The sequence below is a fragment of the Zootoca vivipara genome, chromosome 5 (genome assembly GCF_965207765.1).
Source record: "Zootoca vivipara chromosome 5, rZooViv2.hap1.1, whole genome shotgun sequence".
In the NCBI taxonomy this organism is placed as follows: Eukaryota; Metazoa; Chordata; class Lepidosauria; order Squamata; family Lacertidae; genus Zootoca; species Zootoca vivipara.
This window is the reverse complement of record NC_142588.1, coordinates 86,122,732-86,143,412: the sequence shown is the minus strand read 5'-3', so window position 1 is coordinate 86,143,412 and position 20,681 is coordinate 86,122,732. Positions and strand designations below refer to the sequence as shown.

At 43.4% G+C, this 20,681-nt stretch overlaps 1 protein-coding gene across 2 annotated transcripts in view; it reads right to left on the bottom strand.

Moving 5' to 3' along the window:
• KCNMB2 (potassium calcium-activated channel subfamily M regulatory beta subunit 2) overlaps positions 1 to 7,393 on the bottom strand; it is a 278,655-nt gene extending 271,262 nt beyond the window's left edge. The window contains exon 1 of one of the 2 annotated variants that reach the window (XM_088669208.1): positions 7,146 to 7,393. In XM_088669208.1, coding sequence (XP_088525334.1) covers positions 7,146 to 7,198 — 53 coding nt within the window. In that variant the 5' untranslated portion in view covers positions 7,199 to 7,393. The remainder of the gene's footprint in view (positions 1 to 7,145) is intronic. The other variant, XM_035133238.3, reaches the window with a different exon arrangement.
• Between the last annotated feature and the right edge of the window lie 13,288 nt (positions 7,394 to 20,681).

Genomic DNA, 20,681 nt, shown 5'->3' with positions numbered 1-20,681 from the left:
GGATACAGATAAGTTGGAACGTGTCCAGAGGAGGGCAACCAAAATGGTCAAAGGCCTGGAAATGATGCCTTATGAGGAACGGCTTAGGGAGCTGGGTATGTTTAGCCTGGAGAAGAGAAGGTTAAGGGGTGATATGATAGCCATGTTCAAATATATAAAAGGTTGTCATATAGAGGAGGGAGAAAGGTTGCTTTCTGCTGCTCCAGAGAAGCGGACACGGAGCAATGGATTCAAGCTACAAGAAAGAAGATTCCATCCAAACATTAGGAAGAACTTCCTGACAGTAAGAGCTGTTTGACAGTGGAACTTGCTGCCAAGGGGTGTGGTGGAGTCTCCTTCTTTGGAGGTCTTTAAGCGGAGGCTTGACAGCCATCTGTCAGAAATGCTTTGGTGATGTTTCCTGCTTGGCAGGGGGTTGGACTGGATGGCCCTTGTGGTCTCTTCCAACTCTATGATTCTATGACTCCCGAGCTGAATTGACCTTATGGGCCTGGTATGTCATTCGTTCGTTCGTTCGTTCGTTCGTTCGTGTGTGTGTGTGTGTCCAACTCTACAGCTCTATGATTGTGTGATTCTATACAGTATTTCTGTGAAAATGCTTTATCTACGCCTTAAATGTAATACTTCTTTCTGTAACATATATCCTACATTTCATTCCTTTATCATTCTCATTCCTTTGCTTTTATTTCCAGTCCTGCCTGCGATTTCATTTGACTATAATATTTTCTCAGATAGTCCGAAAAGGATCTCCACACAAACTTTTCGTCTTTTGGGTCTCTTATTTTTGCCATCAATTTTCCCATCTCCATATAGTCCAATCGTTTTAAAGTCCACTCCTCTTTTGTTGGAACTTCTTCACATTTCTGTGCATACAGAATTCTTTCTGCAGTGGTGGCATACATAAACAATTTAACCAAGGTAGGGAGGGGTGGACCTCTGCCCCTATTATTGTCAAAAGAAATGCTTCTGGCTTTGGGGGATGACTATTTAAAAAAATCTTTTTCAATTCATTATGTATCATTTCCCAAAAGCCTGTAGCTTTCGTACAACTCCACCACATACAAAAAAATGAACCTTCAGACTCTTTGCCTGGTGTGCCTCAACTGTCTTGTGGAGTCACCTGACAGGATGTACATTGTGGCAAAGAATCAGATTACCTCCTTCATGCTCTTAACCTGTAAATGCTAATTTGCTTTCTGAGTTACCACAGGAGGTAAAGCACCAAAGACTGGTTGCTGGCGGTCCTGGTTCAAGATCCATCTCAAAATGGATGGTCAAAGGGGAACCTCGCTTTGGGCTTTTGAGCCCAATCAGATGGAGGTGAGAAAATCACGTGGTGGAACGTCTTGTGCAACCAGGGTGATGTGAAAAGCCTTGAGTCACGCAAGCAGGAGGACAATGAGAAAGCTGGGAAAGTAATGGAAGTAATTCTTTGTTTTAAAATAAATCTGGAGAATCTGGAGAATTAAATAAAAATCGTTTTCATGGAGCTGTGGAACATTTGCAGTCAAAATGATGTGAGAGGAGTTTGGTAATGCAGCTTGGACCAATTCTGGACAAGCTTTTCAATTCAGAAAGAAGCAAGTTCAGTATTTTGCAAGCTTTCTTTGAAAGAACAGAGAAGCAAAACCTTCTCTGTTCCTTCTCTACTGGTTTGCAATGTTGGTGCATCTGTGCTGATGGTGTCCCAGGCATGCATCTTATCTAATTACACAGAGTGCCTTGGGAAATATCATTCCTACTCTTGCCATAGCTGCCAAGTTTTCCCTTTTCTCACAAGGAAGCCTATTCAGCATAAGGGAAAATCCCTGTAAAAAAGGGATAACTTGGCAGCTATGACTCTTGCAGTGGAAGCCCTCCACTTTGCTTCTCAAAGATGACTTAGCAGAATGGATCCCAAAGGGAAGGACCTGAAGGGTGGAACAGGAAGGGGCTTTATACATTTTTGTATACCATTTTGCCTAACAGATACATTTTGCCAACCACTTTTTCCTAATGCAACACATTTTTCTAGGTTACTTTCACTCACATTTGCATGTCTGTACACGCTTACTCTGCTGGTGAACTGCATGGCAAAATTCAGAGAAGTGTGACTTTTGAAGGATGGTTCTATTTTGGTTTGTGTATTGTTACATGAAGGGTGAATTAGGTAGGTTTGCTATTCATAGAATTGTAGAGTTGGAAGGGTCCCCCAAGGGCCATCTAGTCCCACCCCCTGCCATGCAGGAATCTCAGCTAAAGCATCCATGACAGATGGCCATCCAACCTCTGCTTAAAAACCTCCAAGGAAAGATAATCTGTCGTATTCGAAGCATAGGAGCCAACTTCTAGGGGTTGAGGTCCCCCTTTCAGTCTCCTCTTTTCCAGGCTAAACATACCCAGCTCCTTCAACTGTTCTTCATAAGGCCTGCTTGTGAACTGTATCAAATCCCTCCACATGATTATGCTTCAGGCCATACATAGGGGTAGCACTGTGTGTGTACCACCCCCCCCACACACACACACTCAAAGTCTGCACATCAGAAAATTCATTTCAATATTCCAAATGCAATTCTGCATACCCGGTTTATCATTTCCTTATTTATGCTATTTACTTATCTTATTTTCCTCTTACCCTTGTGATCTCACTAGTTATTTTTTCATGGTGATTGGATAAATCTCTTCCTGGGGTGTACGCTGATGAATAATTTTTTTAAAGTGTTTTTCTCCTCATGATTTTTCACTTCCCTCCCTGACCCAGCGCACGTCCATCATGTGTTTTAATTCTCTTTGTTTCCAGCTGACTGCTTTGATGTTTGTTCTCTTTTTATTTCCTGCTGAGCCTCAAAAATGCCTTCTCTTTGTCAGGTGGTTATTAACTTGGTTTTGAAAGGTCATCTTCACAGATGGAATCTAGAATGGGTGTAAATATTTTTGGTAAACTTCTTTGTAATATTCACATAGCTCCTTCATTTCAGGACTTGGACAGCATGTTCATGCCATTTTATGTGTTCAGCAGGGTCAGAGTAGCGATGTAATTCCTGGATCATACCACTTTAGGTTTCCAGGGGGGGGGAGACATGTGTTTGAATATTCTGTATTAGATAGATAGATAGATAGATAGATAGATAGATAGATAGATAGATATACAGATAGATGGATATTTGGAACATTCACCTTAAAAAGGAACACATTCTAGTTCAACATGTTCAAAAGGAACTAATTCCAGTTCACATTTATCCCTTTAGAAAGCTAATCAGTTTGGTTTGCATTTAGTTCTCATTTCAATTCAAGTTCATTCAAATGATCCTCAGCAGAAAAGTAGGAAGTCCCAAAGAAGTCCTTGCATTAGTGGAATGACATTTACTTGTGCAATCAAAATTCATTACTATTTCCTCCGCTCTCACAGCTGTCTCCAATCTACTGAATAATCCCCCCTCCCCGAAGGCTTTTCTGCATGGGTAAGAATTCCAGATATTTTAGTAGTAACATACTCTTTATTCACCCCTGCCTCTCTGAAGATGTTTAAAAGGGGATGGAGTCCCCTTTCATGCAGAATCCAAGAACACCCCAGAAATAGTAGAACATAAATATTTTATGCACGCAAGTCTCTGGCTATACATGTATTAGTTCACAAATACAAGTTTAAAATACAAAAATTCATGAAAAAATAGGCTTAATTGTATAAATTCCCAATGCAACCCTGTATCAGGAAGTTTTTAATGTTAGACCTTTTATTATGTTTTCATATTTTGCTGGGTGGGAGCCAGGTGGCGCTGTGGTCTAAACCACAGAGCCTAGGGCTTGCTGATCAGAAGGTCGGCGGTTCGAATCCCTGCAATGGGGTGAGCTCCCGTTGCTCGGTCCCAGCTCCTGCCAACCTAGCAGTTCGAAAGCACATCAAAGTGCAAGTAGATAAATAGGTACCGCTCCGGCGGAAAGGTAAACGGCGTTTCCGTGCGCTGCTCTGGTTGGCCCGGAAGCTGTCTGCTGACAAACGCTGGCTCCCTCGGCCTGTAGAGCGAGATGAGCGCCGCAACCCCAGAGTCGGACACGACTGGACCTGATGGTCAGGGGCCCCTTTACCTTTACCTTTTATATTTTGCTGGAAGCTGCCCAGAGTGGTTGGGGAAATCATCATCATCACTCTGGGTTTTAGCCAAGCCTTCTAGAACAGATTTGGGGGAGATGGGTGGGGCACATGGGAGGACAAGAGAGAGAAGAAATTCCACTGCATGAGCAGACGTTGTTGGAATATAGGTTTACCTGTTCCTAGTTTGGTACTCCAACAGTCACACCACCTGAAGGGCTGTCTGATCCAAGCCTGGTCTAGCGATAAAGATAACTCTTAAGAAAGGAGAATAGTTGGGCATTGAAGCTGCCCAGACACAGTTAGTACCTGGATGGCTCACAGAGCAGGCAGGCAGGTCACCAACTCACAGTCTCCCCCACTATGATGAGATGCATTGCATTTCTATTTCAGTTATGGTAATTCTAAGGTTGCAACTGTCCATGTGAACGGTCATATGCAAACATTATGCATATCTGCGCCTGCTCCTCGCCCCCCAACAATGCATATGTGGCTGACTCTAGTCTGTAGGGTTGACAACTGAGAGGTCACCCATGAAATTGCAGCTCAGCCAGGTTACCTCCTCCCAGCACTTAGACAAGCTGATATATCTCAGTGTAACCCTCTTCACAAGGCTACTATGGTCATCAATAAGAAAAACAAAGCACCGGAGATGCAGGGGGGAAAAAGTTCAGGAAATGATAAGTAGAAACCCATTTTGACTGCCACCAAATTGGACTACGGACAGCAGTAGATTTGACTGGAATGATGTAGTAAATTATATGAAATGTAATTTATGAAACCAAGACCGCCTCAGAAGAATTTCAAGCTACAAACAAACCACCTTCTGAAAACTGATTTGACAGCTTCCTTCTGCCAAATGAGACATTCTTCTCCAATACATATATAAGCCATCCACATCATTTCATTCCTGCATGCTCATATGTCACCAGAAGCAGCGTTTAAACCTACTTAACAATGTTTTTTGAAAAATATTTTTGCTGGTGCAACCACAAGCCCTCTTTGACATTCCCCCCACTGGCACTTCTGAAAACATACATCTACATGGCCCTCTCCTTCAATTTCTCTCACTTGCTTTCCCCATGATGCGGTCACGTAGCCAAATCTAACCTCAGTACCTAGACTGCATTGTGTCATCATTGTAGCATTGTCCTGTTTTCTGATTGGCTGGAAGCATCCATTTGCTTGATCCAGGAAGGAGAAAAATAAAGAAACGTGTGGGGTGTATGGGTCAGATCATGAGATCAGACACAAGTAGCAGCAGCCGTTGAAAACAATGGTGCCGAACTATCTATCTATGGTGAAAATTCACATAATCTTTGAGATTTTCAAGAAAATTGTCTACCACATTGAAATTATTAATATCCGCCGCAAAACTTGATAATTTTAAGCAAAGCTGTAGTCATAAATGCAAAATATCTCTATATTTGAAGCATTCAGATGAAGCAATGGCAAACCATCAGGGCTGCCTTTAAAAAGAATTACAGTTCCACAAACCTTCTAACTCCTATGGGGGGGAAAAGATGGATTTTGTAGCTGAACGTTTATGTCTGGCTTAATGATATTTGCTCCCCTGCCTCTCTCTTCTTTTTATCACACAGTCCAGTCCAGCTGCAAACACTTCCTGCATGCATATCAAAGTGCATCGAGATTATAGGATTATAAAAACAGGATCACTTAAAGCTATTCACTTTGTGCTACCATTATGGCTGCAAATTGATATTCCCAGCCAAGTGGGTGCTTATTTTATTAGCCCCAGGGATTCATCAAACATCCTCAAAATTGCCCTCTTCATAATGTGATTCAGCGGAGCTGAGCACATAAGGTTCCGAATATACGCCAAACTCAAGGAGATAATAACACTCTTTTGATGAAGCACTCTGCAAAAAAGCAAAAAGTAGGGACGGGAGCAGAAATACCACCCAACGAAGGCGACAATTTGACCACAAAATTCTTCTCTACCCTGTGTTCCTCCAAGGAGGCCCTCAATAACAAACCACAGTCAGAGACCTCAGAGGATCCCTTCATCAGGATTTCACTGCTCAGCCTTGGCTTCAATTCTTGTATTACATTTTGCCCATAAAATAATCATAGCTGGGATTGGGGGAGAGGACATTGACCCACAATCTCCACAGTCCACAGAATCATGGCCCTCACCTTTCGTTACTATTCTAACCCCTTCTCCCACAAAAAAGAAAAGAAAATAGAAAGCAGGGAGTTTCCACAAGCACCAAAATTATTCAAAAACTGGAATTTTGCTAATGGGTGTATTTACTGTTCAGCAAGCGCAAGTCTATGTTTTCCTCTCGTTAACTGGGGGCAGCCACCAACAATATCCATGGCTGTTATAAAGCTAAAGAGCTCATAAATGCAGCCAACCAGTCTTATTTTCATTTTTTATGCCGTTTGCAACAAGTACAGACCAGAAAAACAATGGGTGGGGGGATTTGACAGTAACCATATCCCCCCCCTTCTAAAACCACATAGGAGACATTTCCCCTTCACCTCCTACAACTGCGCCTGTGAACATGGTTTGTTTATCACGAGGCACCACTCTGCTTTATGTAAGCCCTCCTTGAGTCCCATTGATTTCAATGGGAGAAATGTAAGTGTGGAACCTAAAAGACGAAGGGTGGCTAGCCCATTATCTGTGTGCATTGGCTTACCAATGCCAGGTTCTCTGTGTCACTGAGCTCTGCTTTGGGAGTAACCACTGCTGAATTTGTAATTTGTCCACATTTAATTTCCCTCTGGCCTGACTTTTTACCCTATAAACCTTGTGTGTACACCCCCCCCCCCGATAACGAAGAATAACGCTTCTTAAGAAGCAGACTGTAGTCCACCATAGCTTACGCCATCACAAATTTCAGGTGCCACAAGACTGTTACTTTTGCTGCAAGCAACTAACACGGAGCCTACCCCTCAATAAGTCTGGACTTGACTCTCCCATTGCAACCAGCTGGAACTTAGCTCAGAAACTTAGCTTGGGCTCCGCCGTGCCCTCAGTTTCCTATTATTTCATTGCCACTAAATGCCCGGCAACATCCAAGCAGTTTAATTTTATTGTTCCACTTACCCCCATTTTTCTTTCTGGCCCAAAGCGAGCTTGGTTTCCTTCGGGTGCTCCATGCTGGTAAACTGGCTATTGCACCTCACCTGACCATAATAATAATAATAAAAGTCCCTTCTGCCAGAAGGAAGAGGAAAGCAATATGCAAAACAAACAAAGAAACCCAAGAGGAAAGCTACACCCCTATAGACCAGCACTCATAGCAACAGACGGAGAAAGACTATCCTCTCGCTGTTTGTTAACTTTTTCCAGTCGTGAAGCAGTAATTCCTCTGGAACTGCAACTCAGCATGTGTGATGCAAGGGGCGCTTTTGAAATGGCGTTTTCCTCTCGCTTGCCAGCCATTCCTCACTGTCCCTGCCAACCCTGAATAAAACTCTTTCTGATGTGGCAAGGTCTGCGGAGCCAATTGGACAACAAACGGTGCCTATTTGTTTTATTGACAGATGGCAAGGGCGAGGTGATATCCGGACAAGGGGGTGGGGTGGGGAAGGTGATTGAAAAGGTTCTCTGGGCCATGCTTTTGGTTTAAGTTTATTGTGTGTGGTGGGGGGGTGAGAAAGGTCTCTCTCTAAAATTAGAATTCTATTTTTAAAGAGTTACCTACCACAAGACAATTTCTGGGAAATGCAGCTGGAGAGTTGAAATAGTTAGCGGTCAGGCAGGGACAATATGTACGACAGAGATCTGATTGTTAAGAATATAAGAACACAATAAGAGACTGCTGGATCGGGCCCATGGCCCATCCAGTCCAGCATCCTGTTCTCACATTGGTCAAACCAGGTGCATTGTGCGAAACCCACAAGCGGGGGACCCAAGCACAAGACCACTCTCCCCTCCTATGGTGTCCAATAACTGGTACTCAAAAGCACTACCGTGTTCAGCTGTGGAGGCATAGCACAGGCTTCTTCAACCTCGGCCCTCCAGATGTTTTGAGACTACAGTTTCCATCATCCCTGACCACTGGTCCTGCTAGCTAGGGGTCATGGGAGTTGTAGGCCAAAAACATCTGGAGGGCCGAGGTTGAGGAAGCCTGGCATAGCATAACCTCCATGCCTGGTAGCCATTGATACAGTAGCTGTCTCCTCCATGAAGTTCTGTTTTTAAAGTCATCTAAGTTGCTGGCCATCACTGCCACCAACAGCGAAGGCTTCATTTTGAGTTGCCAAAAAACTGAAAGGCAGAGTTTTATGGTTTTACATCCTCAATGAGTCTTCCCCAACCTGCGGTCGTCTTGGTGCTGTTGGATTCAAAACCCCATCAGCCCCAGCCAGCATGACCGATGGTCAGGGATGATAGGAGAAGCCGTCTGGGGTCCATATCCCTGTTCTATGTGGTGGAAGTTTTTAGCCTCTACTTCTCACTCAAGCTCATGTATATATGTAGAAAAACACCTGCAGCACTGAAGCATTTATCAATGACATTTAAAAAGATGGCTGGGAATGAAATGGCAAAATTCATTTCCTTCCACTAAAATAATAGCATTCAACCAATTCCAGATTTACAAGGAAAACAAAGGGTTGAGTCAGTGTGGTATAGTGCTTAAGAGTTGTAGACTCATAATCTGGTGAACCGGGTTCGTGTCCCCACTCCTCCACATGCAGCTGCTGGGTGACCTTGGGCTAGTCACACTTCTCTCAAGTCTCTCAGCCCCACTCACCTCACAGAGTGTTTGTTGTGGGGGGAGGAAGGGAAAGGAGAATGTTAGCCACTTTCAGACTCCTTCGGGTAGTGATAAAGTGGGATATCAAATCCAAACTACTCCTCCACTACTTCCTCCTCCTCCTCCTCCTCCTCCTCCTCCTCCTCCTCCTCCTCCTCCTCCTCCTCTTCTTCTTCTTCTTCTTCGATAATCCCCTTGTATGTATTTCCCTCCCTGTAATGGCAGTAACAGTATAGCTGATTTACAAAGACAAATGCCATACATTAATAGTGGGAATGGGGATGGGTGAGTGGGTGGGTAGGAAATTTATAAGCCATAGTCAAGGCATCCCCAAACTTTGGCCCTCCAGATGTTTTGGACTACAATTCCCATCTTCCCTGACCACTAGTCCTGTTAGCTAGGGATCATGGGAGTTGTAGGCTAAAACATCTGGAGGGCCGCAGTTTGGGGATGCCTGCCATAGTCCATGGGCTCCTACGAGAATCTATGTGTTGGATAGAGAAGTCTAGCTTTTATTACTTTTAAAGTCAGCTTCTAGTCATCATTGCACATCTAAAACATTTTTAAAATATGTTAGAGGAAAATGCTTACGTATTATGAATTGATTAATTAATTAAATTTCTATACCACCCTCCATCCAAAGATCACAGGACAATCTAGAATGTAAAACACAAATATATATATCATAAGAACACACACACACACACACACACACACACACACACACACAGTGTTTAAAAGTCCATGTATTGTAATCAGCCTGGGACAAGAGGAATGTTTCTGCCTGGCACCTAAAGATATGTAATGAAGGCACCAAGTGAGCCTCCCTGGGGAGAACATTCCACAATGAGGAGCCACTGCAGAAAAGGCCCATTCTCGTCTTGCCACCCTCCAGGCCTCTCGTGGGGAGGCACATGAAGAAGGGCCTCACATGATGATTGCAGGACCTGTTGGTGGTTCATATGTGGGGAGGTGGTCCTTGAGGTACTGCAGTCCTGAGCCATATAAGGCTTTATAGGTTTTTTAAAAAGGAGTTATGTTTAATTATACCAGTTAATTAGAACAGCCCATATCCAGTAAACCAAGGGTTTCTCTTGAGATGCCTGGTCTCCCTGGCTCTAGCAAAGATAGACAGAAGGCAAGAGTTAATGTGGACAGATGGTGTTTTCCAGACTGCAGTTCCCATCAACCCATGTCAGCATTGCTAATGGCAAGGAGTTATGGGAGCTGTAGTCCAAGAAAAGTGGCTACTGTTGTTACAATGTAGTGATGTCTTTTTTCGTAAGCCACCTTGAGCATGGTTCGAGCTGTGGAAACATGGCAAGCAAATAAAATTGTGTACATACATATGTATCTATGAATATCAACCGTGCAATGCGATGCATGCTTACTTAGAAGTAATTCTCATTGATTTCAAGGGGATTTACTCTCTAGTAAATAAACATAGAATTGCAGCCCTAAAGTGTTCAAATCTTCCGTGTAATCCTGATGCTTTAATTTAATTTAATTTCATTCCTTACCTCACTCTGCTGGTGCACTTTATCTGATCCCAGAATTAACATGTGCATAAGAAAAAGGTTTATAATATAGAGGTGGGAATGCACAAGCGTCATTCCCAGGACGTTGCTGGCTTGCGTTTACCACCCTAAAGAAAGAAAAGGGGAGGGAATATAAATGAGAGCATTGTAAGATAAGCACGTTGGCAGCAACATATACTATGGAGAATGTGCTTAAGTGCATTGTTTGTGAGATAGGGAATTGGAGAGGAGAAGCTTAATGCAGCTTGAAGTGTTGTTGGAGATTTCTTTTCATTAACCTTCCTCAACCTCCTGATGTTTGAGTCTGCGACTCCAGACAATAAGCCTGATACAGTTCTGGCCGCACCGTTTTCTCAAGGCCTGCCGGCTGCAGGCCAAGGATTCAGATTACAGGTAAGTAGTTAGCTAGGAAATACCTGGAAGGAGGGATGCCTTTTCTCTTGTTGACCTCGTAGGAAAGGATGTTGTTGGATAGGTGGCTTGTGTGAAAGAGAGGCAATAAAACTGGCAGGCAATGGAGTGGAATATAAATGAAGAGGCAGACAGCTGCAGCTTGAAGATTGCTTTGTTCCAGAGATCTTATGTGGATTTGGATGTCTGTTCAAGTGCCTAAGGCATGCTCAACCTGTATATTTGTAAATAAAATATGGTAAAACACCTATATGCTTCCAGTGACTTTCCAACACATGCCAAACCTAGGTGAGTGCCACACTCTTGAGACATCTCTTCCAAGAATGCCTTGCATTGATTATTGGTCCAATTTCCTATCTCAGGAAACTTGCTAAGGAAGGGGATCTTTGCAATTAGCCTATTGTTTTAACAGATCTTACAGGTCCAAGGAGGGTTTCTCAAGGAGTGGTCCCACTGCCACCTTTTTTTAAAAAAGCATTCTCTCTTTGAGAAGCATTTTGGGGCTTGTACTAATTTGAGTTGTTTCCCATTTGCCTTCTAGCCATCTTCTAATCTATGCCATTACCCACAACTTCAGGGTTTACCAGAAGCTCTCCAGGCTTGCTGAAGTGAATGAACATGCTCAGGAGCAATGGTGTTGATCATATGTGTCATTTCTGCAGTCTACAAATTGGCCAAGGCTTCAACCATATCCCCAGACCTACCAGCTCTGGTTTTAAAGCAGAGGTTGGATGGCCATTTGTCATGGATCCTTTAGTTGAGATTCCTACATTGCAGGGAGCAAGACTAGATGGCCCTTGGGGGTCCCTTCCATGTAACAATATTCCAGGCTTCTGCAACCTCGGCCCTCCAGATGTTTTGAGACCCTGACCACTGGTCCTGCTAGCTAGGGATCATGGGAGTTGTAGTCCCAAAACATCTGGAGGGCCGAGGTTGAGGAAGCCTGCAATACGCAAACCAAAATTCACACTTCTCTGAATTTTTCAGAGGGTTGGACTCGATGACTCCCCCCCAAGAGTCCCTTACAACTCTACAATTCTATTATTCTATTCCTAGTGGCATTTCCACACCTGACCAACATATTGCCCTTCCCCATAGTTTGCCCCATCTCCCTCCCACAGTTTGTGGATTGAAAAGCAGGATGACAGTCTTACATTTATACAGCATATTTAATCCTTTTAATGCTTTTCTCCATCTCTATATATCACCGAGGAAATCCCCAGAAGCAACAAACTAGCAAGCAGGTAACTTTACCTGAGACTAATTATAGTGATCCATCCTAATTAGAGTAAAGCACAGAGTGACACAAAGGTTATCTCTTATGAACAAGGGAAGACCTACAACACAACTCATCGAAAGGCGTGCTAATAGGGTTGCAAGCAGGGTTGGGGGAGAAACTGGATTTCGTTTGCACTGAAAGACAAACCCATTCAATTTGCACTTTCAAAAACAATAAGTGAACTGAAACATCACTGCTGGGTGGCTCAGCTGGTTAGAGTATGGTGCTGATAACACCAAGGTCACAGGTTTGATCCCCATAATGGACAGCTGTCTATTCCTGCTTTGGACTAGATGATCCTCAGGGTCCCTTCCAACCCTATGCTTCTGTGAGAATAGGCATCCTCTGAAATTCGCAGTTCTCTGAATTTTGCAATGCAGTTCTCCAGCCAAATAATATGTACAAAAATAGAACGAAATACATGGACTAGGGTAAAGTATTCATGCATACACTGCATGGATTAATGATAATGGACAAAAATGCCTCAAAATGGGGGGAAATGTGCGTACAAAAATGTGTCTGTTCAGAGAAATTCAGACAAAATGCTAATGAATATTCAGGAGGAGTTTTTAAAATGAAAAAAACACTGATGTGGAAATATAGAGAAATTGAATATAAGATAGGAAAGAATGAAAAGTGACAGTTCCGCTGTCCCTAATTGTAATACGTTTCCCTTTTGTGAGTGGGATGAAATAAGGTTGAGACTGCTCCTATGACCAGGCCAGCCTAAGGGATAAGCCATGCTCGGAGTGCCTATTACCATACTCTTCTGTGTATAAGACGCCCCCTATTTGGGGGGACTAAAATTTAAGAAAATGGGGGGAGATTGCCCAGAGTTGTTGAACTTTTTTTGCGGAGGATTGCACGGTTGTTGAGCTTTTTTAGGGTGTGTGTGTGCCAAAAATCACTCACCCGCCTTGCCTCCTAACGTCTGTCCCCTTGCCGGCAATGGCATCCTATTGCCCACCCAATTGCCGCAGCAACACCCAATCAACACCACCCCTTGCCGCAGACACCAATAACATGCTGCAGACCATCTCCGCCTCACGGAATCAACCAGTCCCACGTCCCGCCAGGCACTACCCATGTATAAGACGACCCCCTATTTCAAACATAAGTTTTCAGTAAAAAAACTTAGACTTATACACGGAAAAGTACGGTAACTGTTTTCAAAAGAAGGATGACGCACAGCACAATGTGGTGTCGATGTTACATTTGTCACTCCTTTTTTTTTTTAATAAAAAAAGCTTTATTGGTTTCCAGAAAATTTTACAAAGTAATAACATATAAACCCCTCACAAATAATAGTAAACAATGATTAATCAGAATTAAACAAAAATACATGTACATGTAAAAAAATACATGTACATGTAAAAAATACATGTATGGCAGTCTTTCATGTATATCTTTAATACTCTGCCCCCTCCCTCCCAACCTCCCTTTCCCTCTGCTTCTCAGCCCTCACTAAACTACGCTGTATTTTCCTTTACAGTCATACCTCGGTTTAAGTATGCCTTGGTTTGAGTATTTTTAGTTTAAGTACTCTGCGGACCTGTCTGGAACGGATTAATCCACTTTCCAATACTTTCAATGGGAAAGTTCGCTTCAGGTTAAGTACGCTTCAGTTTAAGTACTCCGCGGACCGCCTGGAACAGATTAATCCACTTTCCATTACTTTCAGTGGGAAAGTTCGCTTCAGGTTAAGTACGCTTCAGGTTAAGTACAGACTTCCGGAACCAATTGTGTTTGTAAACCAAGGTACCACTGTATTTGTCTGCCCACTATTATTTTTAATTTTTCTTTCTACCTCGTTTATTTGAGCCTTTAAAATTCTGGAAAGAGATCAGTTTTCTCTACCTGGCATTTGATATAATCTATAAACAATTTCCAATTGGAAATTGGAAAATTGGAAACATTTGTCACTCCTAAGGGGGTGAATGCAGATGCCCATTTGCCAGGTAATAACTTTGCATGGCACACATGGCTTCTTGAAGACTCTTCTGACACCCATGCTATCAGTGCATAGAAGGCAATCAAATGACAAAGGGGAAGCTTTCCCATCTGAGGGTGGCTTTGGTCATCTGCATTATCTCCCGGCCAAGGAGAATTTTGCCACACATACAGTGGAGACATATGGCAACATAAATGGAAGAACTTATCATAACCCCGAATTCTCTAGCATACATAGTATGCTATCACACGCCTGCACTGCTTGAGTGGTTAAAAAAGTCTTTAACCACTTGCCAAGGTAAGAGGGAAGCTGGATGTAGATAATGGCTTTTACCCTGTTTGTGGAATGCTCTCCCTAGGGAGGCTCACCTGGCGCCTTCATTACATATCTTTAGGTGACAGGCAGAAATATTCCTCTATTCCAGGGCCTTTGGTAGTAGTAGTAGTAGTAGTAGTAGTAGTAATTTATTATTTATACCCTGCCCATCTAGCTGAGTTTCCCCAGGCACTCTGGGTGGCTCCCAATCAAGGGTTAAAAATAATACAGCATTAAATATTAAAAACTTCCCTAATCAGGGCTGCCTTCAGATGTCTTTTAAAAATAGGATAGATGGTTATTTCCTTGACATCTGATGGAAGGGCATTCCACAGTTCGGGCGCCACTACCAAGAAGGCCCTCTGTCTGGTTCCCTGTAACCTCACTTCTCGCAATGAGGGAACTGCCAGAAGGCCCTCAGCGCTGGATCTCAGTGTCCAGGCTGAATGATGGGGGTGGAGACGCTCCTTCAGGTATACAGGACCGATGCTGTTTAGGGCTTTAAAGGTCAGCACCAACACTTTGAATTGTGCTCAGAAACGTACTAGGAGCCAATGCAGATCTCTCAGGACCAGTGTTATGTGGTCCCGACGGCCACTCCCAGTCACCAGTCTAGCTGCCACATTCTGGATTAATTGCAGTTTCCAGGTCACCTTCAAAGGTAGCCCCATGTAGAGCACATTGCAGTAGTCTAAGCAGGAGATAACTAAAGCATGCACTACTCTGGCAAGACAGTCTGTGGGCAGGTAGGGTCGCAGCCTGCATACCAGATGGAGCTGGTAGACAGCTGCCCTGGACACAGAATTAACCTGCACCTCCATGGAACGCTGCGAGTCCAAAATGACTCCCAGGCTGCACACCTGGTCCTTCAGGGGCACAGTTACCCCATTCAGGACCAGGGAGTCCCCCACCCCGCCCACCCCCTTGTCCCCCCAAAACAGTACTTCTGTCTTGTCAGAATTCAACCTCAAATTGTTATCCACCATCCATCTTCCAACCGCCTCCAGGCACTCACACAGGACATCCACCGCCTTCACTGGTTCTGATTTAAAAGAGAGGTAGATCTTTCAAAGATCTATAAGAACCTGTCCAACTTATGTTGGAGGTGTGGAGGGAGTAGGGGGGATTTATACCACATGTGGTGGACTTGCGAGAAAATTAAAAAATTCTGGGGACAAATCTATGAAGAAATTAAGAAGATCTTAGGAATAACATTTCCAAAAATACCTGAGGCGCTATTACTAAGTATAATAGGGAAAGAAATTCCAAAATCAATGAAGGAAATATTCCTTTATGCGACTGTGGCGGCCAGGATTCTGGTCGCCAAAGGATGGAAGGAGACCGAGGTCCCTACAATTTTGGAATGGCAAATTAAACTACAAGAATTTGTTGAAATGGCCTATCTAACTAACAACTTAAGGGGCAAATCAAGTCAAAACTTTGTCATAAAGTGGGAAAAGTATAAGTTATATGTACAAAAATATAGCAAAGGTACACTGCCTATGCTTGTAATGGATGGAATCTGAAGATTAGCGAGAAGAAGTAGATGGTTGACAGCAAATTATTGATGCATTATGGTTTAAGAACGTATTTGATATTTTATATAGAGATAGGCATTATGTTACGTACGTTCAATGTTAGAATGTGTAGTATAATACGCTCGGGAATGACTGGGAGTTCGAGAAATAAACTAAGTTGAAACAGAGAAGATTATGTAGGTTCACCCTCCCCTCATCACCCCCCCGCACTCAGATGAATGCGTAAATAACAACAATAATAACTTGATTTGGAGAAACAAAGACTTTATTAACAAGGTAGACATGTAAACTCTAAGAGTTACCTATAATTAGTGAGAAAAGGAAAATGGGTTAATGGGGAGTGGGAGGGGAGTGTGGAAGGGGGGGAGGGAGGGAGGGTTTGAAAGGAAGGGTTTGAAGGGAAGGGGGGAGGGGAACAATTTATGTATGAATGTGCAAACTGAGGTAACAGCAATGTATTGGAGAAATTGTGGACTGAGTCTATGTATTTCGTACATCTGTTAAAATGTTTGTAACTAAATTTGCGAGCACCATAAATAAATAATAATAATAAAAAATAAAAAATAAAAGAGAGGTAGATCTGGGTGTCATCTGCATACTGATGAACACCCAGCCCAAACCTCTGGTGATCTTTCCCAGTGGCTTCATATAGATATTAAAAAGCATGGGGGAGAGGACGGAACCCTGAGGCACCCCACAAGTGAGAGCCCAAGGGTCTGAACACTCATCCCCCACCACCACTCTCTGAACACGGCCCAGGAGGAAGGAGCGGAACCACTGTATGACAGGGCCCCCAGCTCCCAGCCCCTCTAGACAGTTCAGAAGGATGTTATGGTCAATGGTGTCAAAGGCCACTGAGAGATCCAGCAGAACTAGGAAACAGTTCTCACCTTTGTCCCTAGCCCGCCGGAGATCATCGACCAGCACGAGCAAGGCAGTTTCAGTCCCATGGTGAGGCCTGAATCCCGACTGGAAGGGATTCAAATGGTCCGCATCCTCCAGGTATGCTTTTAGTTGTTCAGCAACCACCTGCTCAATCACCTTGCCCAAGAATGGTAGATTTGACACTGGGCGATAGTTGGCCATATTGGCTGGGTCTAAAGATATTTTTTAAAGAAGCGGTTTAATGACTGCCTCTTTCAGTGGTTCTGGGAAGGCTCCCTCCCAGAGGGAAGCATTCATTGCCCCGCAGAGCCCATCACTCAGCCCTTCCTGGCTCGTTTTTATTAGCCAAGATGGGCAAGGGTCAAGGAGACAGGTGGTCGGTTTCACTCGTCGAAGCAGCCTGTCCACATCCTCGGAGGTAACAGATTGGAACTGATCCCATGTAACATGACTAGGCAGGACTCTAGCACTCTCCCGCCCCACGGTGGAGTCTACCTCCTTCCAAATCTGAGCGACTTTATCTGCAAAAAACTTTGCAAAAGCATTGCAGGAGATCTTGGGGTCCCTACTAGGCCCTGGTGATGAAGGTGGTTCTGATAGACTGCGAACCACCTGAAAAAGTCTCCTGCTGCTGTTTTCTGCAAATGCAATAGAGACGGTGAAGAAGGTCCTCTTTTCCGTCACCATTGCCACTTGGTAGGCTCAGCGTTGAGCTCTAGCCTGTGTCTGGTCTGATTCAGAATGAGTTTTCCACCACCGGTGCTCTAGCCGTCTCAACGATTGTTTCATTGCCCTCAGCTCCGGGGGAAACCACAGGGCTGTCCAGGCTCCATGCAATCAGAGAGAGCGCTTTGGAGCTAGACAGTCAATAGCTGTGGTTAACTCTGCATTCCAGCGGGCCACCAGGGAATCAGCTGAAAGGCCATCAATATGGGATAAAGCATCCCCTACCACTTTCTGGAATCCAACTGGATCTATTAAGTGGCGGGGGCAGACCATCCGAATCGGTCCCACCTCCCTGCAGAGGGGAAGGGTTGTGGAGAAGTCCAGTTGCACCAGGAAGTGATCTGACCATGGCACTTCTTTTGTTTCGCTTTTACTTAGTGTCAGATCACCAACATCCGTAGAGGTAAACATCAGGTCTAAGGCATGTCCGTGGCTATGAGTTGGGCCAAAAGTATTCAGAGACAGCCCCATGGAGGCCATGCTTTCTAGGAAGTCCCGAGTGGCCCCTTGTAAGTTCGTGTCGGCATGGATGTTAAAATCCCCCAGGACAACCAAACTAGGTGCTTCATCCAACCAATAGTGAATTAATCCATGGCCTTTCAAACCCATGTGTGGGTGGGTTATTGAAGGCAGCCCTGTTTAGGGAAGTTTTCAATGTGTGACATTTTAATGTATTTTTAATCTTTGTTGGAAGCCGCTCAGAGTGGCTGGGGAAACCCAGCCAGATGGGTGGGGTACAAATAAATAAATAAATAAATAAATAATGGTCACTCTGTTACGTATTTTTGTGATTTTTATATTGTAAACACCCCTGTGATTTTTATTATTATTATTATTAATAATAATATTAATACTACAACAACTACAACAACAACAACAGGCTGCCTTTGCCTCATGTCACATTAATGAATCCATGCCACAAAGCCATTTATAATCTTTCCAACCAGCCATTCAATATTCATTCTAAGCGGTATGAATATTTAAAGCTCAGTCTGCAGAGGTCAAGGCCTGGGCGCCTTGTGTCAGAATTCAGCTCCTTGCCTGCAGGTTGTGTATCCTGCATGACGACACTGGTACACTCAGAATTTTATTAACCCTTTAGATACATTGCATTAAGGTTGATTGGCTGACTAGAGATTTGGGCAGGTAGGAAAGCCAAAATAAGGAATCATTACATTGGGGGATACAGAACTTGGCAAAAAAAGGGGGGGTTACAGGTGGGTTTTTGCAGCTACAGCTAGGCCTGGGTGAGAATTTAGATATTGTATGTATGTATGTATGTATGTATGTATGTATGTATGTATGTATATGCCACCTTTTCCTCCCAGGAGTTATAGGTGGTGTACATGCTTCCCACATCCCTGTTTTATTCTTATAACACCCCTGTGAGGTAGGTTAGGCTGAAAGGCAGTGACTGGACCAAGGACTGTCCCCCCCAGTGAGTTCATGGATGACTGGGGATTTGAACCCTGGTCTCCCAGGTCATAGGCCAATGCTCTAGCCATTACACCACACTGGCTCTTATTTAAAAGCGAGCCTACCTAACTTGCACTTTGCAAAACAAGATGTGAACTGAAGCGCCAGAAGTCCCTTGCACTTCTCCATACCTTGCAGTGCATATATTAGTGAAGATAACAGAAAAATGCATTAGATCAGGGAGATTTTGCTTAACAAAAATAATGTATATGTTATGCAAAATTGCATATAAAAAATGTCTATAATAGGAAAAATTAGCACAAAAATGCTGATGAGTTCCCATGAGGATTTTTTTTTTAAAAAAAATCAACCCACCCCCACAAACCAATGTAGAAACATGGATAATTGAACTAAAGAAAGAAGAAGCAGAGTGAAAACAAAATATTCACTCATCCCCTATCTGCACATAGCATGTTTTTCCATTAGATGTCAGTGTTTGCTTTGCTTTGGAATGAGCCGTGCTTTTGTCAGCCATTCGATGCTGACCTTGCTGATGTTTGTCATAATTCAGAGAGTCAAACAAATGGAATGTTGGTACAAATGGAATGTTGGTAGCCTTCCGTCATGATTCTCAAAAGAAGAAAAGTCTCCTCTGTTTATGTGTATGTGTATTGAATCCCCTTTGTTGTGTTCCTTGTGGTTCTCCAAGTCTGTTTTCATACACCCACCATACCTGTCAGACACTCTAGAGGGGGAGCAGAGCCCCTGAGAAGAATATTTGAGCAGTTTGCTTTTCCAATCAGTACCCCCAAGTCTATCATCACCGCAGGAACCCCTGATTGCATCAAAATTCTTTTCATTCTGTGTTTCTACCAGCAGTTTTGTGAATTGATTTTTTTTAAAAAAAGACACACAAACACACAAACAATTCTGAAGCAATTGTATGACCAGCTGTATCAAGGATATTGCTTTTTTATTTTTATTTTTGCATAGTATTCTATAAAGCAGAATAATGCACACTAGGAGACCAAATTACTTCCAAACAGCACCTGCATTTAATACAGATTTTCAACCAAATACAAAAATCACTGTGGATCTCTGGTGAGACATCCATTTCAACAAATAGCCTTTCCTCCCAAGTTCCTGAAGACAAATGATAACTTCTTATTATTTAGTTTCTTATCATATTCCGGCTTGAATGATAAAGTGCACTAGTTTTTCCAGGATAGTTGTGTGTTGCAATTCTTCCAGCATGATGAGTCTTCGTTTATTGGAAAATGATTCCTACAATATATACATAATTCTCTCCTTTATCACACATGCTGCATGACATCAAAATATCAAAACAAAATTGCATATGCTTAGTGGTTCCAAACTGTTCTTCATTGTAACAAAACAGGCTGTCTGAAATTTTATTAGTATTCCCCTGGCCCAAGGGAAGCCAAAATCACTCAAAACTACTCAGTTTATGCCAACTAGGTCAACCTTCACCCACCCCTAAAAGCAACACTGAGACATTTGTGCCATGTAAGTTTTAAACGACATAAATGCCCAGCAAAAGGTGGTGCATTGGTAAGATAGAGGGAGGTGGAAGAACTGAACAATGGTTAAAGTCCGACTCTCTTTCCTCCTCCCTCCTCCCACTTGCCTACATCATCTTCTGCTCCTGATTCTGCACTGCTCTCTGCCACAGACTCTCCCAGCTCACTAAGCCCTGTTACCGCTTCAGCTTCCAACACCTCCTCTCCCCAGTTTTCTCCCTCTGACCACTCATGGTTGTCCCACCACCACTCCCCAGGCTCTGAGTCTTCTTTGATTGG